At 37.6% G+C, this 26819-nt stretch overlaps 1 protein-coding gene across 8 annotated transcripts; it reads right to left on the bottom strand.

The window, feature by feature from the left end:
* Nucleotides 1–290: 290 nt before the first annotated feature.
* Nucleotides 291–26819, bottom strand: MDM2 (MDM2 proto-oncogene). Of its 8 annotated transcripts, none has more exons than XM_027071287.2 (12): nt 26460–26598; nt 25864–25935; nt 25631–25715; nt 22451–22525; nt 20739–20872; nt 17595–17644; nt 14097–14164; nt 13871–13967; nt 9120–9280; nt 4826–4981; nt 3799–3876; nt 291–1376 (listed from the first exon to the last, which is right to left on the bottom strand). In XM_027071287.2, exons 3-12 carry the CDS (start codon nt 25709–25711, stop codon nt 801–803), a joined length of 1476 nt encoding a protein of 491 aa, XP_026927088.1. In that variant the 5' UTR covers nt 25712–25715; nt 25864–25935; nt 26460–26598; the 3' UTR covers nt 291–800. The 8 variants fall into 8 exon arrangements, with proteins under 8 accessions (XP_026927088.1, XP_026927087.1, XP_026927091.1 ...); XM_027071286.2 differs by having other exon boundaries at nt 26450–26591; XM_027071290.2 differs by lacking the exon at nt 25864–25935 and having other exon boundaries at nt 291–1314; nt 26450–26819.

Below are 26819 nucleotides of genomic sequence, written 5' to 3'. Positions count from 1 at the left end.
CACAAGTGAACAGGAGGGAGAAACAGCATGTCCTGGCCCTACTAAACCATGTAACGTCATTCTCTGAAGCTGGGTCTTATTCGTTGCCTTGGATACTCCCAACTACATTAAGCTGTCCATTAATATGTGTACTGACACAACGGCAGTAATGGCCATTCCAAAAATAGAAGCACATTCAGACTTGTACCTTTGATTACCCAAATAGAGGATATTCAAGTATAATTTCTATTTTAACAAAGCTCATTACAGAAAAATTGTAAGATCCAATAATCACACTCTTGAAACAATGCTTAATCAAACATTTAGTATTTTTATTTGTAAATCAATAAATAATTTATGTATACTAAACCTAAAAATTTAGACAATTTATGGATAGGCATGGCAAATGAAACCATCTGCAGATCTGAATGTTTTCTAAGTAGCATAATCACTGCATTCCATACCCTGAATGTACATAACTTACATTTAATGTACTTCTATTTTTTTAAATCAGATACGTCTCTAAATTTTAACAAAGTGGGGATCATTTAAAATATGAGTAGCGGGGTTAAGGATGACCTACATATCGAACTCGAATTACATTAAAACCCAAACAGAGAATATAAACAGAAGTGAAATTTTTCTAAAAAGAAGTATTTACGATTCCCATTCCCAAAGTAAATTATACTAGAGAAGAAATAAATCTACATGTACGGAGATACTTTCTCACTTTGATATGTGTAAAAAAAAATTTCATGTTGTCTAAATTTTTAGGGTTATATAGTTAGAAATATAGAATTCTACTTTTATAGACATGTCCACTAGGGGAAATAAGTTAGCACAATCATTTGAATTGGTTGTCTACATACTGGACAGGGCTTATTCCTCTTCTTTAGCTTTTTTGCACAAGTAAAGCATGCCATAAGATGTCCTGTTTTGCCATGAACAATGCAACCATTTTTAGGTCGACCCTGGCAAATCACACAAGGTTCAATGGCATTATGGGGAAAACTAGACTCCATGATTTCTTCTTTGTCTTGTGTTTCTTCCCTCTCAAACTCTTTGACATCTTCTTGGCTGCTATGAATGATGCTGTTAGAAGTTGATGGCTGAGAATAGTCCTCACTTTCTTGGGATTGGGAGGCCTGTGTGATTTTATCATCATTTTCCTCAGCACATGATTCCCTGGAATCATTCACTGTAGTTTTTTTACAATCAGGGACATCAAAGCCCTCTTCTACTTGTGTTGAGTTTTCCACTTTGGCTTTCTCAGGCATTTTCCCTTTATCTTTCCCTTTATCTTCAGGAAGCCAATTCTCACGAAGAGCCCAACATCTGTTGCAATGAGGTGGAAGAGGAGGATTCATTTCATTGCACGAAGTACACTTCCAATAGTCCTTCAATGAAAAAAGAGTTCGTTTCTGTAACCCTTTAACAACTACTCATAGCCAACTCTAGCAACTTCAGTATGTCTGAAATAAAATCTATCAGAGTTCAATTTTCAGCATTTTATGTTTTATATAAAACATTCAACATGTAACAATCTTTCCTCAAGCATGAGATTATAACAACACACATAAAGTATCTATTTTTTTCAGGCAAACTATGCTGAAGAATCGTAAAACAAAAAATGTATTCACCATGATCTTAACCACGTACCAATAAAGTTATCTGGGGACATAGATACAGCTGGTTCATCTAGTTGAAGCAAGTGTGATGTAGTCTTTTACTCTGAAATGAGGCCTGTACCCACTTCACTCTCTTAAAGGCTCAACCCTAGGCCCAGTGTCTACCAATCAATCTAGACGAAACCACTGCCCAATGAGCCACTGACTAAGACTGCCTTGGAAGTGCTCTAAAACCTGGGCTCAAGGGAGTTTCCCTCATTTCATCCACAAAGGAAATGCTAAAACATTCTCGGCAATCATGGCCACCTAAAATCTGTCATCCTTGTCACTATCCAAAATGTATGCCCCTTATTTAACTATGCTTTTCTGTGTTCTCACCTCTGTAACTGCTTATTGCTTCTCCCATATCTCAACTTATTTCCCAACCTTTCCACCATCATGCAATTTGGAAAACAAACCCCCTTTAAATCCCCCAGGCTCTTTTAACGAACATATTCTTATTCCACTATCTTAACTGAAGCATGTTTCTTGCCTGAGGACAACATACATGTAAAACTTGCCATGAATAATATAACCATTTTTTAAAAACTGTCTATTTATTTGTGGGGGGGGGGGGGGAGGGAGGGTTCCGTGCTGTCAGTGCAGAGCCCTCAGAGCTGACACAGGGCTCAAACTCACAAACTGTGAGATCATGACCTGGGCTGAAATCAAGAGATGCTTAACTGACTGAGCCACCCAGGTGCCCCAATATAACCATTTTTAAGTTGCCTCACAAATGCCTAAGACCTCAGCAGTAGGGATGGAGACTGTTCACTATTGTACATTAGTTCGAGTTCTCAATGTACGTTGCTACCCAACTGATAAAACCAAAGACAAAAGTTTTATAGCATGTGGGAGAAAGTGCTTCAAAGACCCCAATAAACTGCAGGATCTATGTCTGGCATAAAGTAAGTCAACTAGTTACTTGAATTATTTTCTATTACAGCAAAAAAAAAAATTTTTTTTTTGAATTTCACAATTTCACCTTTTTTGCATTTAGATAATAGTTTCCAACTCAGCCAAGAAAAATAAGATTTCCTATTCAAATACAACTAAAGGCATTAAGAACAAAATTAGGGGCACCTGGGTGGCTCAGTGGGTTGGGCGTCTGTACAACTTTGGCTCAGGTCATGATTTCAGTTTGTGAGTTCGAGCGCTGTGTCAGGCTCTGTGCTGACAGCTCGGAGCCTGGAGCCTGCTTCGGATTGTGTCCCCTTCTCTCTTTGCCCCTGCCCCACTTGCACTCACTCTCTCTCAAAAATAAACATTAAAAAAAAATTTTTTTTAAAAAGAACAAAGTTACAGGCACTGGGGTGACTCAGTCGGTTAAGCACCCAACTCTTGATTTCAGATCAGGTCAGTTCAAGCCCACAGTGCGTAAGTTTGAGCCCCGTGTCAGGCCCTGCACTGGCAGTGCGGAGCCTGTGTGGGATTCTCTGTCTCCCTCTCTCTGCCTCTCCTCTGCTCATGTTCTCTCTCTCTCAAAATAAACATTAAAAATAAATAAATAAATAAAGCAGTGCGTCTGAGTGGTTCAGTCGGTTAAGCAGCCGACTCTTGATTTCAGCTCAGGTCATGATCTCATAGTTCATGGGACTGAGCCCCGCATCGGGCTCCACACTAACAGTGCAGAGACTGCTTGAGATTCTCTCTCCTCTCCTCCCCTTATTGCTTTCTCTCTAAACAAACAAACGTTAAAAAAAAACTAAAGCTTTAATATACAGTAAAAAACCTAACTTCCAATACCCCAGGAACCCTATGAAGCATGAAATGTGAACGTCCTGAATTCTTAAATGGCAAACCCTACCTACCACATTCTCTAGTACAAATCAACATGATGGGAAAAATGTTTGTAACTATTACAGCTCGGTGATAAATACACTAGAAGTACATTATACTACTCTCTATGCTGTACATGCTTGAAATTTTCAATAAAAAATTCTTTAAAAGTTCATATCCTAGCACCAAAAAACCCCTAAAAAATGTAGTAACAGATTCCAACACAACAAGTAAAAGAAAAAAATGCTTTAAAACTTTTTAAAAAGGATTTTAGCTTTATAGAAATTACCTCATGTCAGGAAGTAGACTAGGCATATTTTTCTAATGTTAACCTCAATGTTTTGATTCCTTAAAAAAACAGATGTATACTTACAGCTAAGGAAATTTCAGGATCTTCTTCAAATGAATCTGTATCACTCTCCCCTGCCTGATACACAGTTACTCGATATACCTAATAAAATAAATCCATCAACATCAATTTATCACCTTTTTTCCTTAACCAGGAAGGCTTCTTAGTGGTAAGTCCTAACAAATAGCATGTACTACTATAGATGAGAACCTCTGAGACAGAGGTTGAATGAAATAGAGGGGGAAAAATGAAGGACCATGAAATCCTCACCCACTATGGTAAAAAGGCAACAGGATGATTAAAATGAATAAGGCAAAAAATTCAGTATAAGCATTTTTATTTTATAAATATGGGGATATTAAATAACTGTGAAACAGCCAGAAATGTTTGAAGGTGGTCACCTCCAGTGACTTTAACTGTGTGCATACTTTACTTTTATAAAAATGAGGGGCGTCTGGGTGGCTCAGTTGGTTAAGCGTCTGACTTTGGCTCAGATCATGATCTCACAGTTCGTGAGTTCAAGCCCCACATTGGGCTCTGTGCTGACAGCTCAGAGCCTGGAGCCTGCTTTGGTTTCTGTGTCTCACTCTCTCTCTGCCCGCCCCCCCACCACCTGCATTCTGTCTCTCTCTCAAAAAATAAACATTAAAAAAATTTTTTTTCAAGTAAATTAATATTAAAAAGAGGGCAATTTTAAAATTTAACTTTATTAAGTAAACTCTACCCCAAAACATGGGGCTTGAAATCATGACCCAGAGATCAAGAGTTGCATGCTCCACCCACTGAGCCAGCCAGGCATCCCAAAGAGGGAAATTTTTTTTTTTTTTTAATAAGACTTTTATAAGAACATTCATTAAGAACTGTTGACTTTTTGACATTTATAGTTACAAGAGTATAAATCAAAGAACTACAAAAGCCTGAAGTCCACAAAATATTCCAGTTTGAACAAGAGTCAAAGATAAAGTGAAATCAGAATACATTATAATTTCAAACAGCATCAATGAATACAGAAAATATTTAAGAAATTCAGACTATAGAGAAATAAAACTACCTCATCATCTTCATCTGAGAGTTCTTGTCCTTCTTCACTAAGGCTATAATCTTCTGAATCGAGAGACTCAACTTCAAATTCTACACTGAATTGATCTGAAACTGAATCCTGATCCAACCAATCACCTGAATGTTCACTTACACCAGCATCGAGATCCTAAAATAGGGGGGAAAAAAAAAGTTACTTGAAGTACATTACCTGTTGGCCTCTGTAACAGCTTCCTGGCTCATCCCTATAGTCCTATTTCCATCTTAAATCCACCCTACACAATGATACTAGATTAAGATTCTGGGTTATTAATATATTATGTTCCCAGTTCAAAACCCCATCACATAAAGGAAAAAAGCCAAATCCCCTTGGCATTCAAGGCACACAGAGTAGGGCCATATTAACACTTTCATCTTATCTTCCAACTAGACACTGCTCCCCCCACCCTCAATATGAACAATCGGCCAGATCTACCCTTTTTTCTAAACCAAACTTGACAGTTCACCTTACACACTTTACCTCTCTCGCTGGAATAACTTAACAGTTTTTAAGTCCTACTCATCCTTTTTTGATAAGGCTTCTGTCAATACCACAAGAAGAAAAGTACTTCCACTTTTAATTACCTTTCCTACTTACATATTGAATACTATATACTTTTACACATAAGATTACACAAAACATAGTTTTCTATACATGTTTCTTATCTGAGTTATACATACTTTAAGAGTTAAAAACATGTCTTAATCTCTTTAGATCTTCAGATTGGTAGAACAGTAGTAGCTACAACCCACATGACAATTATGAGATTTTATAATTTTCTTGAGATTTATTTTTTAATGAACTTTGATAATAATTTCTTTGGAAGAGCTTTCAGACATAATTTTTTAAATTTATTTTTTAAATTCTGTATCAGCTCATGTGGTTTCTCATTTTATAGTATAAGAACCCTAATAAGACCATTAGTCCCATATTTACTGTCAGTGCTAAGAATAGGAACATATACAAAACAGAAGGCTAGACAGAAAAAATACATTGGTCTAAGAATCAGGATACAAACATTCTTTTCTTCTAAGGTTTATTTATTTTTGAGAGAGAAAGAGAGTGAGCGAGCAGAAGAGGGGCAGAGGGCAAGACAAAGAATCCCAAGCAGGCTGCACACTGTCAGTGCAGAGCCTGAGGCGGGGATCAAACTCACAAATAGTGAGATCAAGACCTGAGTGAAAACCAAGAGTTGGGCCCTTTACCAACCGAGCCACCCAGGCACCCCAGGATACATTCTTCTTCTAGATTTGCCACTAAACAGCTATTTAACCTTGGACATATTTAAAGCCATAAAGGCCGCAGCCACTTCATCTATGAGAGTTTGGATTAAATAATCTCTAATACTTCTATCATTTGTAAAAAAACAAAGTATATTATTTTATAAACACTGAGGTCAAAAGACTTTTTCACGGTGATGTTAGGATAGTAGTAAAAGCAAAATTGACAAGTTGCAGTTAATGATTCTTAACAAGCGTTCTATTAACATTCAGGTTAAAATTACATATGAAGCTAGAATATGATCTCTAATAAGGTAACCTAATAAACTGTATACTTCAATTAACTAGCATTTTAGTGCACTAAGTCTAAATTTTTTTTTTAATGTTTATTTTTGAGAGAGAGACAGAGCACAAGTTGGGGAGGGGCAGAGAGAGAGGAAGACACAGAATCTGAAGCAGGCTCCAGGATCTGAGCTGTCAGCACAGAGCCCGATGCGGAACTCAAACTCACAAACTGTGAGATCATGACCTAAGCTAAAGTCGGACGCTTAACTGACTGAGCCACCCGGGTGCCCCTATTGCACTAAGTTTAGAATATGGGGATATATCACAAAAAAGATGAAAGTCTCAGCAGGTATCTTCTCTTGTATGGGTTGACAAAGTATGGCCCACTACCCATCTATTTTTACAAATAAAGTTTTATTGAACACAGCCATGGCCATTGGTCTTCCTGAGACAATTTCTCAGTTTCCAAACAGACAATTATTAGCTATGGAATCTTAAACAAGTTATTTGAAACCTTCAAGCTTATCTTTCCCATCTATAAATGGAATGTGAGGCTGCTGAGCTGGTACCACGTAAACTGTCTAGTACAGAGCCTAGAATATAGCCTTAGTTCCTCAATTTATTAAGCCCAAAAGAAAAAAAGATGGAAGTCAGACGTACTTTCCTTTAACTGCCTTCACAGGCGGGTGAATAATGACACCAAATGAGGACTATACCATTCTCATATCAGGTAAGCTAAAAACAAGGAAAAACCCTGCCCCTACCAAAAGCTTTCACAAGTAGGAACTCAGCCTGCAAAACAGTAGATTTTTAATAGAATTTTTAGAAGAGAATATAGGATAGGAATAACAAAAAGAAAAAAGAAAATATCCTCTGTTGCTTTAATAACAAGGCAGTGTCCCAGGGTAGAAAGAAAAAAACAAGGACTTTAAAAATCATTTAACTAGAATTCTGAAACAACTGTAACAAAGTCTGCAAGTTTAATGGGTCATAGTTCTACTTAAATCATTTGTAAGGAATAAAATTATCCAAACATGAAGTCTGTGTACATGTTAAGCTTTCTTTAATTGGATTCAATTTTCAGATCACATATGTTTGCTCTCAAGAACCTGTATTTTTTTTCTACAACATTTGTTAAATGTCTTAATTACCTCATTGTTGATGATGTGTCTCCCCATGAGGGCAGGGACCATATCTATATCTACCTTGACAACCACTCCAGTGCCAAACAGAACCTGGTATAGAAAACATTTACGTACCTACTGAATGAAGAACTTGCTCTCTATGCCATCTAGTGGCCTACAGAAGTAACAGCTCTATTAAATACTAAGTCTAGAGGGTACATCTGTATCCATAAAATCAGTGCTTTGGAAGGGAAAAAAAGTAAAGATAACGTAAGAAATAACAATAGGGACGCCTGGGTGGCTCAGTTGGTTAAGTGTCTGACCTCGGCTCAGGTCACGATCTCACTCTTTGTGGGTTTGAGCCCCGCGTTGGGCTCTGTGCTGACAGCTCAGAGCCTGGAGCCTGCTTCAGATTCTGTGTCTCCCTCACTCTCTGCCCCTCCCCTGTTCACACTCAGTCTGTCTCTCTCAAAAATAAACAAACAAACAAAAAAAAAGGGGGCGCCTGGGTGGCTCAGTCAGTTGAGCATCCAACTTCGGCTCAGGTCATGATCTCACAGTTCGTGAGTTCGAGCCCCACGTCGGGCTCTGTGCTGACAGCTCAGAGCCTGGAGCCTAGTTCCGATTCTGCATCTCCCTCTCTCTCTGCCCCTCCCCTGCTCATGCTGTCTCTCTCTCTGTCTCAAAAATAAATAAAACATTAAAAAAAATGTATGTATTTTTTTTAACCGAACTTCTTTCAGTGACCTCTCTTAAGAATTTTACTAATTCTGGGGCACCTGGGTGGCTCAGTCGGTTGAGCATCTGACTTCAGCTCAGGTCATGATCTCACAGCTTGTGAGTTCGAGCCCCATGTCGGGCTCTATGCTGACAGCTCAGAGCCTGAAGCCTGCTTCAGCTTCTGTGTCTCCCTCTCTCTCTGCCCCTAACCCACTCGCATTCTGTCTCTGTCTTTCTCAAAAATAAATAAACATTTAAAAAAATTTTTTTTTTAAAAAAAAGAATCTTTCTAAAAAAAAATTTTTTTTACTAGTTCTTTGGATTTTTGTATCAATAATCAAAATTACTAAATCTCTCCTGCCATCCATGTAACAACATGCCTGTATTTCACACCCTTACTAAACACTTCTTTCCTAATATCTAGGCCTATGTACAGCTAAGTGTGTAGCTTAGACTATGCTGGCTTGTTTGCTGATGGCTATAATAAAGAAGACATTGTTACTCTAAATGTTCAAAACAAATTTGCCTTAGATTCTAAGATACTTAACTTTTTTTCTTCCCTTATTTTTTTAAAAATAAAACTAAAAATCCTCAGACCATTCCAATTTCTGTGAATGTACTACTGGTGCACAGCCCACAAAGATTCTCCACTATGGAGGACGACATTAACAACTATTAATACTGGTGCTAATTTTATCATCACACCCACAACTGCACTATCTCCCAGCCTCCTCCCAAACCTGGGGTTGGGGACAGAGAAGATTTACACGGTAATTTTATTTGACAGAAAAATTTACCACTGTGTATATAACAGCAATTGCATATATAGGCATTCTATCCAAATGTTTATTAGGACTGACAGAACTAGACTTTAAAAATAAGAGTCTTGTTTTATTTTATTTAAAATGAAAAGATTACCGGATTTGACGGAGTCCCCGTTGATTCGCTGCTACTGCTTCTTTCACAACATATCTCCCTTATTACACACAGAGCAAGGCTTTCATCAAAGGAAAGAGAAATACTATCAGACTTGTGGCGCTTTCTCTGCCGTTCACCAGGTAATTCATCTGAATGTTCTTCTGCATATATAAGGAAAAAAAGTCAATTAAAACCCTATGTTGTGATTTATTTAGCAAACGAGCTGCCTCGAGTACCTATTTGTACTGAAATTTAATCTCAATGAAATTAAACAGAGAAAATAGTCAATTATTACCATTTCAAAACTTAATGCTTTTATTGGATCTGTTCGACTGAGAGCTACAGCAGAACACTGTATTTATTTTTTCTAAGTAAGCCCTACATCAAACATGGGGCTTAAACACAACCCCAAATTCAAGACTCACATGCTCTACTGGCTGAGCCAGCCAGGCACCCCCAAAAGGCTGTATTTTTAAAAAGTTTTTCAAGCTTCTGAAACGCCTGGCTCAGTCAGTATATGACTCTTGATCCCGGGGTCGCTGAGTCTGCACCCCACGTTGTGTGTAGACATTACTTACACACATACAAGCTTTTCTTTTCAGAGGTGCTTGGGTGGCTCAGTCGGTTAAGCATCCAACTCTTGATTTTGGCTCAGGTCCTGATCTCTCCGTCATGAGATCAAGCCCCAATTCCAGCTCTGTGCTGACAGTGTGGAGCCTGCTTAAGATTCTCTCTCTGCTTCTCTCTCTGGCCCTCCCCTGCTCATGCTCTCTCAAAATAAATAAATAAAGGAATAAAAGCTTTTCAAGCTTCTTTCAAAACTTCGTCTCCATTAAGTCACAACTAATTTAATCCATCTAGAGCTTTCATTGACCAACCTAAAATTCTTCTGTCAAAAATCACACTTTAGAATATATCATTTTGTTTCTAAAAAGAACAAAAAATGTTTAATTTACTTAGAAGGTATTCTTAACATTTCAATTTCCTCAGTTCTATTTTTAATAGTAATCAAAATTTTATCTTAAATAATGAATTACTTCTCACTTTAAGTCAGAATGTTGCCAAATCTGTCAGGTACTTGAATGAGTCTTACCATGTATTAGATTTAAAAATAAATTCCAAGTGAATTAAAGAGCCAAACACAAAGAACAAAACCACCCAAATACTTCTAAGAGAATATTCTTGTAATACTGGGGTAAGGAAGTGTGACATAACACTGCAAAGCCCTCAAGAAAAAATTTATCAAGGGTGCCTGGGTGGCTCAGTCAGTTAAGTGTCCGACTTCAGCTCAGGTCATGATCTCACACAGGGCTCCACGCTGACAGCTCAGAACCTGAAGCCTGCTTCGGAGTCTGTATATCCCTCTCTCTCTGCCCCTCCCCCACTTGTGCTTTGTCTCTCTCAAAAATAAACATTAAAAAAATTTAAAAATTTATCAAAATTAGACTATGTTAAATAAATTAAGGCTTACATGGCAGAATGAACAAAAATGAAAAAGTAAATGTCAGCCTAGAATATCTGCAACATACATAAAATGGTTACTACTTACTATATACAAACACCTGCCACCAATCAAGTAAAAATAACAAAAACAAACAAAAAAACCCTTGATTTAAAAAAAAGTCAGAGAGAGGCTCCTGAGTGGCTCAGTCTATTAAGCAGTCTCTTGGTTTCAGCTCAGGTCATGATCTCATGGTATCCTTCGTGGGTTTGAGAGCCCTACACTGGGCTCTCTCCCTCCCTGGTCCCACCCCACTCCAGCTCCCTCCCTCTCTTTCTAAATAAACAAACTTAAAAAAAAAAAGTCAAAGATATGAAAGGCAATTCACAGAATACAAGTGACTAATAAGCATATAAAAAAATCCCCTACCTCCTAATCAAGGACATGTAAATTAAAACAAGATACCATTTTTTTTACCCCCAAGAATGACAAAAATTAAAATGAGAGTCTCGAGATTTGAGAGAAAGGACATTTTTTATACATTGTTGGTAGAAATGTAAAATAATATAACATTTGGTGGGCAATCTCTATCCTAGAAATATCTGCATAATTACTTAGGGATGTATGTGGCAAGGATGTTCGCTGCAGCCTTTTACATAAGTACCAAATAGGGTTATAGGATTAAACAAACCATAATCCATATGCCTGAAACAGGTACAACTTGCATAACCTTGTGCTCACTCCATTTCCTTCTCTTGACCTTCCTAGTCAAAGTCAACTTTTTCCTCTGAATTTCCCACTCTTATACCCTATACTTTAAGTAATTCTGTGTTGATCTCTCCAAAACTAAATCACAAGTTCTTGATGTAAGTTCTTAATCATGTTTGTATTCCTTATAAAAGGTGATCTTGGTTGAATAATGTGGGCTAGAAGCCTAAAACCACACCAACTGATTCTTATTGTTTACCTCCATTAAAAATATCATTTGGGATTTTCTTCTATTAAAGTATCATATTACTCATTATAGAAATCATAAAAAAAAAACAGAAAATTTAAAAAATGTAAAGCATCTGTAGTGCTACCCTTGAGAGAGAACTATTAACAATTTAGTGTAATAATTTTCCAGTTTTTATTTCCTTTTATTTAATTTTTTAAGTGCTTATTTATTTTTGAGAAACAATATGAGCAGGAGAGGGACAGAGAGAGAGGGGACAGAGGATCCAAAGCAGGCTCTGCACTGACAGCAGAGAGCCCAATGTGGGGCTCAAACTCATGAACCGTGAGATCATGACCTAAGCCGAAGGCAGACGCTTAACCAACAAAGCCACCCAAACACCCATTTATTTCCTTTTAAAAAACGTATTTGAATCATACTATATGTACAATTTGGGGGTGGTTTGCTCTTAAATTTTCTTTTACGTTATTTTTAATGGCTGCAGAATATGGTGTCCATGACATAGATTTATATACTGTTCGTATAGCTGAACTATTTAGTCCACAAAGCTGAGCAACTGCTTACTGTCTGGCACTGTGCTAGGCAGTGGGTTGACAAAAGTGAAGTCAGTTATCATCCCTGCCACCAGAGAAAGTTTAATTTCAAACACCCAGGCAACCGAAACATAATTATCTACCAGCTATGAGTGCTATGAGGAAACAAGTAGGGGGCTAAGGAAAAGAACAATCTGCCTTTGTGACTGGTTAGAGACAGGCTCTCTGAGGTCACATTTCAGCAAAAACAGAAAAATGAGGAGCTGGTCTTGTAAGGCTGAGGTAGAAAAACTCCTGGCAGGGAAAAACAAAAAAAATGTGTGTGCCAACAACCTTAAAGTAGCAATGAGTTGACTTGAAGAACTAAATAATCAGTACAATGGAAATAATAGAGGTAGGAGGAAAAGGCCAAAAACCAGGTTAAAGGCAGATCATGGCCTTGTTAGGCCAAGGTAAAAAGCGTGGGTTTTATTTGAAATAACCAAAGTGGGTAAGTGGGGAAGTGATGCAATCCAATTTACCTTTTACCACCTCCTTTAGTACTGTGTGAAGGAACACAATTGTAAAACAAAATCAGAAAGCTGTTGCTGTGGTCCGGAGACCAGAGGGCAATGGCCTGAACTAGAGTGACGACGTTTTCTACCATATGTCTTTAATTATAAATAATGCTGTAATTAGTATCTCTAAATACATGTAATCTTTGAATTTCTGATTATATCACTAGGATAGATCTCTAGAAGCAGAGTTACTGGGATAATGGTAAGAACTCCAAGCCTTTTTATAACCATAAAGGTTTAAGTTGTTGTTAAACTATTGGTACACCAATAGTGTATCAGTGCCAATACACATGTTAACAAGGATGAGTAAAAAAATCTCTAATTTGGTAGCCTAGAAAAGAAGCCTTTTTGCATTTGTTATTGTCTATAAAGCTAAATCACAAAAACCCACCCCCTCCCTATTTATTAGTCATTTGTATTTACTATGAAAAATTGGGTGTTTTGTTCCTTTTCGTTATGTGGATTTTTAATTTTTTTTTTAATCAATTTTGGAGAACTTTTATGTAATAAGGGTATTGACACCATCAGGTTTAAAGTGAATATCCTTCAAATATAATTTTTTCATATATCTTTTAAACTCATTTGGAATTCACTTTGGCATAAGGTATAGACAGAATTTGTCTTTTCTTCCCCAAATAACTAACCACTTGCTCCAGTCCCATGCAGTGAACAAAACACCCTCTGCCCTTACCGCCCTCTGCTCTCCTGTGCGTAATTCTAGTCTGGGTTTATCTATTCTATCTCACTGATCTGCTGAACTCTTCTTTCATCTGAATCACAGTTTTAGTTATTGACTTTTGATCAGACAACAGCCTCCTCCTCCTCCACTATCTTTTCTTTGTAAAAATGTCCTCAGCTATTTTTTTTTTATCTCATCTTCATTTCTAAGATGTTATTTACTTTGTTTTTAAACTCACTGGTATGTTTCATCGCTTATTAGAAACAACAAATATTTTAACTGCTAAGGTAACTAAGAATAATGACTAAAATACAGTTTAGATGCTTGTCCTCTATTACCTTGAATAATAGGTGCCTAACTATAAACTCCATTGGGCCCAGAAAACTGTGCTGTAGTCAAACAGAAAAATATTGCTAAGAGAGCAATTTTTAAACAAATCATATAAAAATAAGAATGAAAGAAACCCAGAAATTAATTCAGCTAAGGCAAAAAAAAAGCGCAAAATTTCATTAAGCCTAAATGCATTAATTTCATTAGAGAATAAACAGTGAAAAGCTGTCTCAAAGTGCCAATTAATCATATGTACCTGTCTCACTAATTGTTCTCCTTCTAGATGAGGTAGATGGTCTAGAAACCAAATCTGAAGATGAAGGTTTCTCTTCCTGCAACTCTTGCACAGGGTCCTAAGCATGCAAGGTGGGGGGAGAAAAACAAAAACTTAACTTGTAACACCCGGGAGCTGAAAATTATTTGTTTAAAATAACCTAACTTTCAAGAAACATCACACTAGAATGCATTCATTTCAAGATTACCTTTTGATCACTCCCACCTTCAAGGTGACACCTATTTTCACTCACAGATGTGCCTGAATCTGATGGTTCTGATGGGGGAAAAAAAAAACAACAACAACAACAAAGAATCACAAACTAGAAAAGAAACTAGTCTGTCAGTCCAGGAAAAACTCCTTACACAATTTAACCTTTCAACAAACATTAAATGTGTGTCTCCCAGGGGCCAACCCCATGCTAGATATTGTAGAAATAAGTAATAAGATTCAATTTTAATACAGAGAATACATTAAGAGTAATGAAAGTGTAGTGAAGAAGACAGAGCAATGATTTTTTGGTAGGGACACAGCAAGGTCTGAGGAACAAGGAGTCAGGAAAGGTTCCATAAAATATAAAGAAGTAGGACTAAGAAAAGTTATTCCAGGCTGAGGAACACCCTGTGAAAAAAAAAATCCAGAAATGAATTACCAACGCTTGTTGCAGGGAACTACAGGTAGTTAATTATTACTAGAATATAAGCAGGATCATAAAGGATCCTGTGTGTCTTGCAAAACAGAACAAGGACATCAACAAACAGCACTCATGCCTTCAATCCTACATCACTGCATGCTTCCCAGATGACACTTCAGAACCTTCCCTAGCACTGTTGCAGCCATTCAGCATAAACAGGAACACGCAAGAAGGGGGGAGGGGCGGGGGGGGAGGGAGGGAGAGGGGAAGAGGGGAAGAGGGGGAGAGGGGGAGAGAGGGGGAGAGAGAGGGAGAGAGAGAGAGACAGAGAGAGAGAGATTATCTTAAGCCAGCTCCACGCTCAGCACAGATCCCATGACCCTGCAATCATGACCTGAGCCAAAATCAAAAGTCAGACGCTCAACCTACTGAGCCACCCCGGCACTCCTAAAAAGGTTTAATCCAAGAGATAAAACTGTATGTCTTTTTATCCAGAGAACAATAAGGAACCCATAAATGATCATTTTAAGCGGAGAGGGACAAATTACTTCAGCAAAATAGAAGAAAAAGAGAGCAGAGGCAGGGAAGCCAACATTAGAAAGTAACTGCAATAATACAAATGCAGAAGTATTAAAGCCTAAACTAAGGCATGGAAGAAAGGTCAATTCCAGAGAAGTTAAAACCATTCACCAAGAGAGAAACTTCAGAAGACAAAGAGATTGGGATGGGAAGATAATGAACTAAAGTGGATGAAACTCATTCAGGTAGGTAGGTTTAGTTTTTAGTTGGATGTATAGACTTGGAGCTCAGAAGTCAGCATTTCAGATATGGAATATATACAGGTGCCAAAGATCATAATCAAATACCCTCCAAAACATTTTCATCTTAATACGAATGTCAGGCCCAAGCGTTAACACTTTGAAATTATGCACATTATCGTAAGTTTATTGCTTCTTTATATCATGGGTTATGTATTTTAAGTTGTACATATAGACAGGTTATATTACATTTTAGTATAATAAAGGAGATGTTACAAAATAGATGTAATAAAAAGGAAGTACTAGGTGTGACAGGTTGAGAACACAGTTACAAGAGCTCTGAAGTTAATTCTACTAACTGAAACCTGAAACAAACACAGAAATAACAAATGGAAATAACCTAAGTAATCTATAGGTTACCATCTCATTAATATAATTTTCCTGGTAATCTACCAAGGTGTCTTTACACGAACCAATGAATACATCAGGTATAATATTTTAAAAACTTAAAATACTACTATAATACTATTTTTTTGACCTTCATTTAATTTCATAAAGAGCTCTGTAAAACAATAAAGCATCTTGTTACCAGCCTAACAGTCACTTCTACTCTAGGATAAGACAGTAATGCCCTTTTCTGGGTCTTAAATCCTAACTATGGAACAGTATTCAACTCAACACATTTATTAAACACTGTATTACTAAAACACTGTATTGATGCAAAATGCAAACCTGAGTAGGATACAAGAAATATAATCAAGTGAAACAAAACAATGTAACAATAAGGTCCAAATACAGAATAGTGGAAGCACAAGAGTGGCCAGTTTGTTGCATAAACAAGCTTTTGAAAACAATTAATTGTAGTTCAAGAACGGGCTTTAAGAAGTCAGGGGTGTGTTGGGAGCCAGCTCCTACTGGCAAAGAACTGTGTATCTTCTACCAATTCCATGTACGCAGCTTGAAAATGGCCATGGTGGGAGTTATTTACATGATGGAAATCAGCAAACACCACAAATCAGGGCTTTTCCTGAAGAGTGACTGGGTTGTTAAACATTTACTAGCATACCACCATATATATTTATGTGTATCTCTCTGAAATACAAACCTAGTGCTTTCATCAGATTCTCAGTTAAGAACTGCAAGCCTAAAGATAGGCAAAGAAGATGCCGCTTACCTGAACAAACTGATAAAGTTTTGTCTATTAAATAAATAAAAAATAAAAAATGGGCCCCATCTATTTGAATGGTCCTACTTAAGTATCTGTATTATTTCCCAAAACCTTTTAATATGTTTTAATGACATCTCTTGTAAGCATGGCCTTCTGAAATTATCTATCTTTCAGAAACAAGTGTTGGCAAGGATGTAGAGAAAAAGGAACCCATGTGCATGGTTGGTGGGAATGCAAACTGGTTCAGCCACTGTGAAAAACAGTACAGAGGTTTCTCAAAAAATTAAAAACAGGACTACCATATGATCTAATAATTCCACTTCTGTTTACCCAAAGAATACAAAAACACCAATTCAAAAAAGATAAATGCACCCCTATGTTCATTGCAGCATTATTTACAACAGCCAAATTATTTTATGGAAGCAGCCCCAGTGTCCATAGATAGATGAATAAAGATACAGTATGTGTGTGTGTGTATTCTATGCATACATACACACACACAATGGAGTATTACTCAGCCATAAAAAAAGAATGAAATTTTCCCATTTACACTATGGATATATATAGAGAGTGTAATGTTAAGTGAAAACAGAGAAAGACAAATACCATATGATTTCACTCACACGTGGAATTTAAGAAAGAAAGAAAAACAAAGAAAAAGGAGGCAAACCAAAAAACAGACTTTTAACTCTAAAGAACAAACGATGGCTACGGGGCGGGGCGGGGGAGGAATATGGGTGAAATTAAGTGATGGGAATTAAGGAGTGCACTTGTGATGAGCACTGAGTGATATATGGAATTGCTGAATCACTGTATTGTACCTTGGAAACTAATATAACACTGCATGTTAACTAAACTAGAATTAAAATAAAAATATAAATTTAAAAAAATAAGTGTTTAATAAATGTTTGTGAGATGCCAAAAAACCCAGAAATTTTCTTTCAGAACAAATATTAATACTGATATCCCAAGGCTTAAGTTAATGGAATAAGATATTTAACTTTACATATCACAAAGTTGCATTAGAATCTCAGTATTATTTTACTTCATGGAGTTCATTTCTTCCCCTTAAATGACTTCCACATACATAAAACGTCTTTAAAATATTTTCATGGTGTCTGTTTATGTTATTCAAAATTAACTTACCATGCTGATTGACTACTACCAAGTTTCTGTAGATCATTGTATATATTTTCCTTGTAGGGAGGAAAAAAAAGAGACATACGTTTTAAAATAAAAATATATTAAACTAGACTTAACCAGAGTTATAAATACGTATTAATATGAACTATATTGTGCACAAACTAAATTTTAAGTTACTGCATTCAGGGGTACTGGAGTGGCTCAGTCAGTTAAGTGTCCGAATCTTGATTTTGGCTCAGGTCATGATCTCACTGTTTGTGGATTCAAGCCCCACATTGGGCTCTGTGCTAACAGCATGGAGCCTGCTTGAGGTTCTCTCTCTCTCCCACTCTCTCTCCCCTCCCCTGCTCATGCTCACTCATGGTCTCTCTCAAAATAAATAAACTCTAAATAAATTACTGCAAACTGTACCACTGGTAAGCTTCTAGGCCCTAAAAAGCACCATGATAATTAGCTGTATGATTACCTACTGTTACTCTTATTTAATCACAAAGGTCCCTCTAGCTGAAAGACTTCATATCTCCATTTCCTGAAATATGCCTTGTTTGGATCTCACCAAAAGACCCCAGAGAATGGGTGTGAATGCAGAAAGCAGTTTAATATATTTGTTTTCAAACAGAGAAGAAAAATTTCTAGCTCTGTACTTAAAGCTTAGAAGTAAACTGCCTAAAAAGGTAGTGGGTTGTGCAAAACCTGCATCCTACATAGGAACTTGATTATAATTTTGACTTCTATCAACTCATGGACCAACCACCTAATGAATTTTCTTTCTTAATCTTAAAATTTATTTAAAGTTTCCTTCAGTCATTTAGTAAATACAGACTGAAAACAAGGAATAAAATGGAAACAAATCTCTGCCCTCATAGAACTTATACCCCAATAGGAAGACAATTCAGTTATTCCAGCCTTCACTGATGTTATGGTACAGTTTTTTTTTTTTTTAAACTAACGACTTTAGAGAATGTTATTGGTTACGTATCATTTCTAATTCCTATCATTAAAGGAAAGTGCCAATCCCAATTATTTCTTTTCACTCTTGGAACTAATGACACAGTTCTGTAAACTCATAAAAACCAGTATTCCTGTTCATACCCTTTTTCCAAGTTAGTAATCTCCCCAGTGTTTAATCTCTCAACATATTAAAATTCAAGTCAAAGATACTTTTTAAACTATGCTTTCAATGTGAGAAACTATACAACTGTACCTCAAAACATTATCAGAAGATTCAACACTCAAACAGTGCAAAATCACCAACATAGTTATAAAATAAAGCTTATATCCCAAGGCCAAATGTAAAATAACAACATAAATAAATATTAGACAGGGACACCAGGGTGGCTCAGCTGGTTAAGCATCCGACTTCAGCTCAGGTCATAATCTCACAGTTCCTGAGTTCAAGCCCCATATTGGGCTCTTTGCTCTCAGTGCAGAGCCTGTTTGGATCCTCTGTTTCCCTCTCTCTGCCTCTCCCCCACTCTCTCCCTCTCAAAAAAAAAATAAATAAATAAACATTAAAAAAATAAACATTAGACAAATGTGACTTAATGGAAGGATGTTTATATAATGTTGAATTAAGAAGCATGACAAAATTAAATATAGTATGTTCACAACTGGGTTAAAACACATCTGCACATAACAGAAAAACAGGTAAAAATACCACTCAATGACAAACTATAGTCTTTTTTTTTCCTATTTTTAGTTTTGTCTTTTCCTATTGTCCAATAATGAATACATACTATGCTTACATAATGAAACTGTTTTAAAGTTATAAATACTCCATTTAATTACCATCTTTTTAGCTATAATATTATTGAACATTAAACACCAGTAGAATCTAGTTAATTGTTTCAGGTGAAAAGTATTCATCCCATTAAGAAAAACATACAAGCTAAGGCTCTACACAGACTATGCTAAACCACATGGGAAAAGGAATTCCAAATGTAAGGAAAGGATGACTGAAGAAACAGTCTTCACTGGGAATGCAAGCTGGTGCAGCCACTCTGGAAAACAGTATGGAGGTTCCTCAAAAAATTAAAAATAGAACTACCCTACGACCCAGCAGTTGCACTACTAGGTGTTTATCCAAGGGATACAGCTGTGCTGTTTCAAAGGGACACATGCACTCCAATGTTTATAGCAGCACTATCAACAATAGCCAAATATGGAAAGAGCCCAAATGTCCATCGATGGATGAATGGATAAAGAAGATGTGGTATATATATACAATGGAGTATTACTCGGCAATCAAAAAGAATGAAATCTTGCCATTTGCAACTATGTGGATGGAACTGGAGGGTATGCTAAGTGAAATTAGAGAAAGACAAATATCGTATGACTTCACTCATATGAGGACTTTGAGGCAAAACAGACGAACCTAAGGGAAGGGAAACAAAAATAATATAAAAACAGGGAGGGGGACAAAACATAAGAGACTCATAAATATGGAGAACAGAGGGTTGCTGGAGGTGGGGTGGGAGGGAGGATGGGATAACTGAGTAAGGGGCACTAAGGAATCTACTCCTGAAATCATTGTTGCACTATATGCTAACTTGAATGTAAATTTTAAAAAAATAAAATTAAAAAAAAAAAAAAAAGAAAGAAAAAAAACAGTCTTCAGTTCCCAGTAATTCTAGAAAGGTTATGTGTGTTAAACTTGGCTGATGAAGTGCTATGATATATGACAAAATAATCTCCAAAGTAACGAATGCTTAAATTTAAGCCTTTACCACAGGGTAAAGATGGTCTTTGAAAGTAACTGCAGTATTTTTTAATTTACAGTAACCATGACTAACATTTAAGTGTGTTCTATGTGTCAAACACTGCTTTTTACACATTGTCTTCATAAACTCCACATTAAGTATTTATATTATCCCTACTTTACAAATAGGGTAATCTAAGGTTTTGAGCAAGTAAATCAATTTACCAAGTCACACAGCTAGTAAATAGCTGAGCTAGGTCTCAAAGCCAGGTTTGTAAGATTCCAGAATGTAGGTTCTCAAGCAATATGCTATCTTACCAAGAAATTAAATTTCCACATCTTTTATATATACAGCAACAATTTTTCTCTGACAAAAGGGAGTGAAGGTGGAGGCGAAGTGAAACATTTGTCCAGTTGGCTTTTTACAATTCACTAAACTGAAGAATTACCTGTGTTCTTTCACAGAGAAGCTTGGCACTCCAAACAAATCCCCTAGGAGATCATTGGAACAATACACAATATGCTGTTGCTTCTCATCATATAATCGTTTAGTCATTATATACTGGCCAAGGTAAAATATAACCTGAAATAGAAATATGATTTCTGAGCATTAAAGAAAAGTAAATGTTAGTTTCAAAAACATTCAATACCTCATTCATCTAAAGATGGTTAAACAACCAGCAACCATACCCACAACCATCTAGAATAACCTCTCTAGAGAGAGAGGGAGACAGAATCTGAGGCAGGCTCCCGGCTCTGAGCTGTCAGCACAGAGCCCGATGCGGGGCTCAAACCCATGAACCATGAGATCATGACCTGAGCCAAAGTCGGACTCAACCAACTGAGCTACCCAAGCGCCCCTCCCCTTATTTCTATCTACTACTAAATGCATACCTTTTGTTTAACTAATTACATGATGATAATGAGGTCAAACCCAAGTTAACAGCCCTAAAAATATCCTTAACCTCGACACTTCCCTACTGTCTGTAGACTTAACTGGCTAAGCAGGCCTCACTGAAAGGAATATTCCCTGGTAACTATGGACTGAAGAGACTGTTGATAGACCATGGGCAAGGAAGAAGAGAACCTACACTCCTACCAAACATCCCATTAGGAAGTTTATAAAAAGTGTGGCTGAAAAGGAAAATGATCTGGAGTCTCTTCTTGACCCACTATCCCAATGTAGATAAGGTACTTCAGTGTTTTAAGCAATCTGGGACCCATAAACTAAGTGAGAGAGATGGGGAAAAGGCACATTTCACTCACAGTGAAATTTTGCCTAAGATGACCCAATCTCTCACTGAAAATCATGCTTCTGTGCACAAATTTCAAGCTAGAGAACAATACATTGAAATGTATCCATTAAATAGAACATATACGTTCATGAATCAGCTCACCTCTATCCCAGAAAGATCAGTATACTGTACTCATGTATCTCTAGTGCAGAAGTTCTTAACCTGGGATCCATGGATGCCCAAGAAGTCCTTGGATAGAATTCAGGGGGTCCATTAATTTGGATGGAAAAAGAATTTCTGTATTTTCACTAACTTTTCACTGAAATTTAGCTTTCCTTCAATTATGAATATAGGCAACAAACCACAAAGTATTAGTAATACCTGTGATTTTTGCCACCAATAAAAACCACAAGTGTTTTCATATCATACTATGCTTGGTGTAAACATCTCAAAATATTAACTATACTCCTCAAAATATTAACTATACTCCTTGAAATTACATTTATTAGGTCTACTACTAAATCTTATTTAATGTGTTAATAAAAAAGCACACACACACAAAAGCATATATATCAAGCTTGTTTACTATTTGGATAACTATGTTACATAATTTGTTTCTTTTGTAATCCTATACATTTTGGTTCATGCATTTGGAAACAGGATTCTGAGAAGACTTCCAGTTTGCCAAGTGGGTCCACAGCACAAAAATGCTAAGAACCCCTACAGAGTCTCCCTTTGTCTCAGAGGTGCTAGCTGAGAAGTGATATTCAAGTAGAATTAGAATTTTCAGCTTCAAAGTATAGTCCAAATGACAATGCTTAATATTGCTGCTTCCTGAAAAATCCCTCTATATGGCCAATTTCTTCCCATGGCTACATGTAACTAATAAGACATTAGTTATCTTGTTCACGCTTAACTTAGCTTACCTCTTTCATAGTATAAGTGTCTTTTTGTGCACCAACAGACTTTAACAACTTCAAGAGCAATGGCTTTGGTCTAACCTATGAAAAACAAAAACTTGCTATTATACTTCCAAAATTATTCCAGAACTGTTAAGTCCCACAGTAAGCATGTCCACGAAGAATTTCAATAAACATAGCAGACATTACATTTAACAATCTCACAAGGTTAGAACTCAAAAAATAAGTCAAATGTTTTCACTAAATGCAATAAACTATAGAAACTGAATACCGCAGACTGTCAAGGCAGTGTGGAAAAAATACTGAGACTTAATTACTATGCAAATAGTCACATAATCCTCAAGTATCATCAGTTGCAATCAGAAATAGTGTCCACACCAAGGCAGTGAAAATCATTCTTTTTCCTCCAGCTATTTCTATTATCTGCTTACTACCTTACAAACTTAAGCATAAATGGAATACTCCAATGAGATTACCATAAACTACATTGCAAAATCCAAGAGAGAAGAGTAAGTCTTTAGGGTAGGTCCTTTTCCCAATCTCCTCTTTCCACATATTAGGCTCCTGAAGGCTGGGCGACTTAAATAACTAACCCAAATGACAAGGATAATTAAGAGCAGATCTGAGACTGCAACTCACAACCCTCATCTACAAAGCAGCATTTTCTTCCTACTATATCATGCTGCCTCTTAATTGGTCTACATTTCAAATACCTACTTGACAAACATCTATTGAGCTTGTACCACGCACCAGACAGTGCTAGGTATTGGGGGGGGAGGGGAAATAAATAAAATACGAGCTGTATTCAAGGAGCCAGTCAACTAAATCAGGGGTCAATTTTTTTCTATAAAGAGCCAGAATGTAAATATTTGAAGCTTTTCCTGCCACGTGGTCTGACTCAGAAGTACAGAATATATGTAAACCAATAGCCATGGCTGCATTTCAGTAAAACTTTCTTCACAAAAACAGGCAGGAGACCAAATTCAGTCCACAGGTTATAGCTTGCCTGACCCTGATTTAGAAGTTTTGCAAGTGGTATTGAGAAAATAACTGGCAAGGAGACAGAGATATAATATACTCTTTCTCCCTAACTGTTGCTATATCAAAATCTTCAAAACTCAACTATCTTTATAACTTGCTCCCTCCACAAAGACTAGTGTCTCTGCACCTCTCTTCAATATATTCCCATCCTTTGTCTAACTTGGAAATCTAACAGCATCCCAGTATGCAATCTAACTCTCAAAAGTAAATTTAAGAAAACTGCCTACTTCCAGCTAATCAATTAAACAACCAAAAAACTTAAAATACACTTAAGTGTAGTACTGAATCATTAGCTGTTCTGATCACACACTTTTGGGGGGGGGGGAGGGGTTACATATACACTTTACTTCCAGGGTACTTAAAGAATGACCTCTCTGAAAAGATAAAAAATTATTTTTTTCCTCCTCAAATTTTATATATGCTATGTTAACTTCAAACTACATAAAACAACTCAAAGTAAAAATCTGCAATGGAGAGCCATTAGTTTTTTATTAAGACCTGAAAGACATGCAATAAGAAAACTGTAAGAAGCATTCTTTATCTTACATTTAATAACAAAGAGATAAATAAATGCCAAATGAAAAAAGATCTACATGTGAAAATTAAAATATTACAAGAAAATACAGGGCTATATCTGCATAATCTTGGGATGGGAGAATTCTTCCAAAGCATGATATGAAATTCAAAAACCAACAAGTTTGACTTCATAAAAACATTCTCAAAAACAACATAAAGTTAAACATTTGTAAATGATAAAAGTCAAATATATTTGAAACACAGAGAACTACAAATTATTACAAAAAACACAATAAAACAAAAAGAAAAGTGAACAGATGAGACCAAGTAAATTCCAGAAGAAAGAAACGATTTAACAAATGACAAGACGCCCAATCTCAACAGACATTAAGGAAATACAAATTTAAACGATGATACAGTACCTTTTACCACAAAAGTAGCAAAATAATAAAAACTGATAATATTCAGTGTTGGCAGAGGTGAAAACTGTTACAATCTTGTGGTAATCAAGATGTGAATAGCAATCAAATACATGTATAGTTTAGGACCCAAGAGTTCTACAAAATCCTACAGGAGGAGACATGTATAAAGCAGCGCTATTTTTTTATAACAATTTTTTATTAATGTTTATTTATGATAGACAGAGCATGGGTGGGGGAGGGAGAGGCAGACACAGCATCTGAAACAGGCTCCAGGCTCTGAGTTGTCAGCACAGAGCCAGTCACAGGGCTCGAACTCATGAACCACGAGATCATGACCTGAGCTGAAGATGGACGAACTGAGCCACTCAGGCACCCCAAAGGAGCACTGTTCGTAATACTCAAAAATAAAACTCAATTTTCTAAAAAACTATAAAAAAAAAAACCCTATCAGTAGAGGCATAAATTTTTTAAATACTACTACCCTAATGCTTTGAACGCTATGGAGGCATTAAACAGAATTCTGTAGATTTACTGACATGGATGGAATTTGCACCACACCTCTAGTTTAATCCTGTTTTAATAGAACAGAACAATAACACGTCATATATGGGTATATACATAGGAAAAATCTAAAAGGAGACATGGTTGAAAGAGAAGACTAGAGGGGTGCCTGAGTGGCTCAGTCAGTTAAGCGTCTGACTCTTGATTTCGGCATAGGTCATGATCTCATGGTTCATGGGACAGAGCCCCACATCAGGCTCTGTGCTGACAGCTCGAAGCCTGCTTGGATCCTCTCTCAAAATGAATAAACTTAAAAAAAAAAAGAGAGAGAGATGATCAGAATTTTCAGTTTTCTGTAATGCCTAAAATCTTTCTAAGCATGAATTAGTTTTGTGACTTTTAGAAACCATTTAGGAAGTTCAATAAGTCAAAATAGAAAAAAAAAATCGGTCACATAATAAACATAGCTTCAGCATCCATGCTTAAGAATATAATGGAACTCAATTTTACATCCAGTGTGGGAAAGTACGAAGAAAATGATACAGGTTCTTACAGTCAGCTTTTACAGTTATGCCTGAGTGGCAGAATTCAAGCTATGTTCATACAATTTCATTTAAAGAGCCATGCCCTAAATGTGGTCTATGGAATTTAGTTGATCACCTCATAAATTATTCTTAAAAGTTACACTTGAGACAAAAATACCAACCAGGGTCTCTTGTTCCGAAGCTGGCATCTGTGAGGTGCTTACAGCACCATCGGTAGACACAGACATGTTGGTATTGCACATTTGCCTATGAGTAGGAAAAAAACACACATGATAAAAACTTGAAATAATGAAACAAAGGTGAAAAAAAACCCAACAAAGTCATATGGGAAGAAGATAAACACTGCCCTTAAATATTGTAGTAAAACTAAAGCCAGTAACAAGCGGGTCCTTACCTGGATCAATGTAGAATAAGTGCTCTACGTCGGTGACCACAGGTATCTACCTCTAATCGCCAGTGAATACAGCTGGGAAAAAGCATAGTTTAAATAGCCCCAGCTGGAGACAAGTCAGGGCTTAGCTCCTGCTGCTGCGTACTAGGAACGTGTCCGAACTTGACCAGCCCAAAGGGAAAAGCTGAGTCAACTTAGCCACAGAACCAGCCCAAACTCGCCCAGACAAGGCGCCGGCTTCACGCAGCCTACGGAACAGGCACCTGTCATCATTGGGACCCCAAGCCGAGAGGCCGCCGACGGCCCCGCAACGCACCCCCAGCCCACGTGACCTTTACCCTGACCACCCGCGGAGCCCCCCGCCTCCCGCCCGCGGGCTGGCGCGCCCGAAACCCCGCCCTCCCCCCCCCCAGGCGGCCACAGCCTCACCTCCTTCCAACAAAAACCTCCACAAACCCACGTGCCCCGCGCCCCCCACCACCAAATGCACAAAGCCCGCAGGCGGGGAAGAGGCTACAAACGACAGCGAGCTGGGAAACCCAAGTCACAGAACAAACCCAGAACTGCCCATGCGCTTCCCGGCCGGTACCTGCCCTCACCAAGCGGAGTTGTCCGCGCCTGGAGTAGGAAGAACGGGGACCCTCGAGGCTCCCCAGTTCCCTTCACTGGGCGGGCAGAAGCCCGACGCCGTGGGCCTCGGCGACCATTCCACTCACGGGGCCCAGGCCACTGGGGCGCTCGAACGCACTGGGTCCGGAGAAGAGAGAGGCTCCTGGCGGCGAAGCCGGCAGGACCTCGGTCAGAGGGGTTAGGGCTGCCCCTCAGACTCGGGCTCTTACTCCATTTTCTTTCTAGCCACACAGGGCCCCACAGGCCCCAGGAGGACCCGAGCCGGCCGAGGCGCGCCCAATGCGCGCCCCCTGCTGCCCCAGAGGAGCGCGCCGGAAGCCGCGACTCAT

The sequence above is a fragment of the Acinonyx jubatus genome, chromosome B4, assembly GCF_027475565.1.
Source record: "Acinonyx jubatus isolate Ajub_Pintada_27869175 chromosome B4, VMU_Ajub_asm_v1.0, whole genome shotgun sequence".
NCBI classification, from domain to species: Eukaryota; Metazoa; Chordata; class Mammalia; order Carnivora; family Felidae; genus Acinonyx; species Acinonyx jubatus.
The sequence above is the reverse complement of the archived record's forward strand: the minus strand, read 5'-3'. Positions and strand labels throughout refer to the sequence as shown.

Coding starts and splice junctions, on each gene's coding strand:
- MDM2 (XM_027071285.2), bottom strand. CDS start 25,711: ATGTGCAATACCAACATGTCTGTGTCTACCGATGGTGCTGTAAGCACC. Junction 20,873..22,450: donor ACACTTATACTATGAAAGAG/GTAAGCTAAGTT, acceptor TTTCTATTTCAG/GTTATATTTTACCTTGGCCA. Junction 9,281..13,870: donor GAGAACAATTAGTGAGACAG/GTACATATGATT, acceptor TTATATATGCAG/AAGAACATTCAGATGAATTA.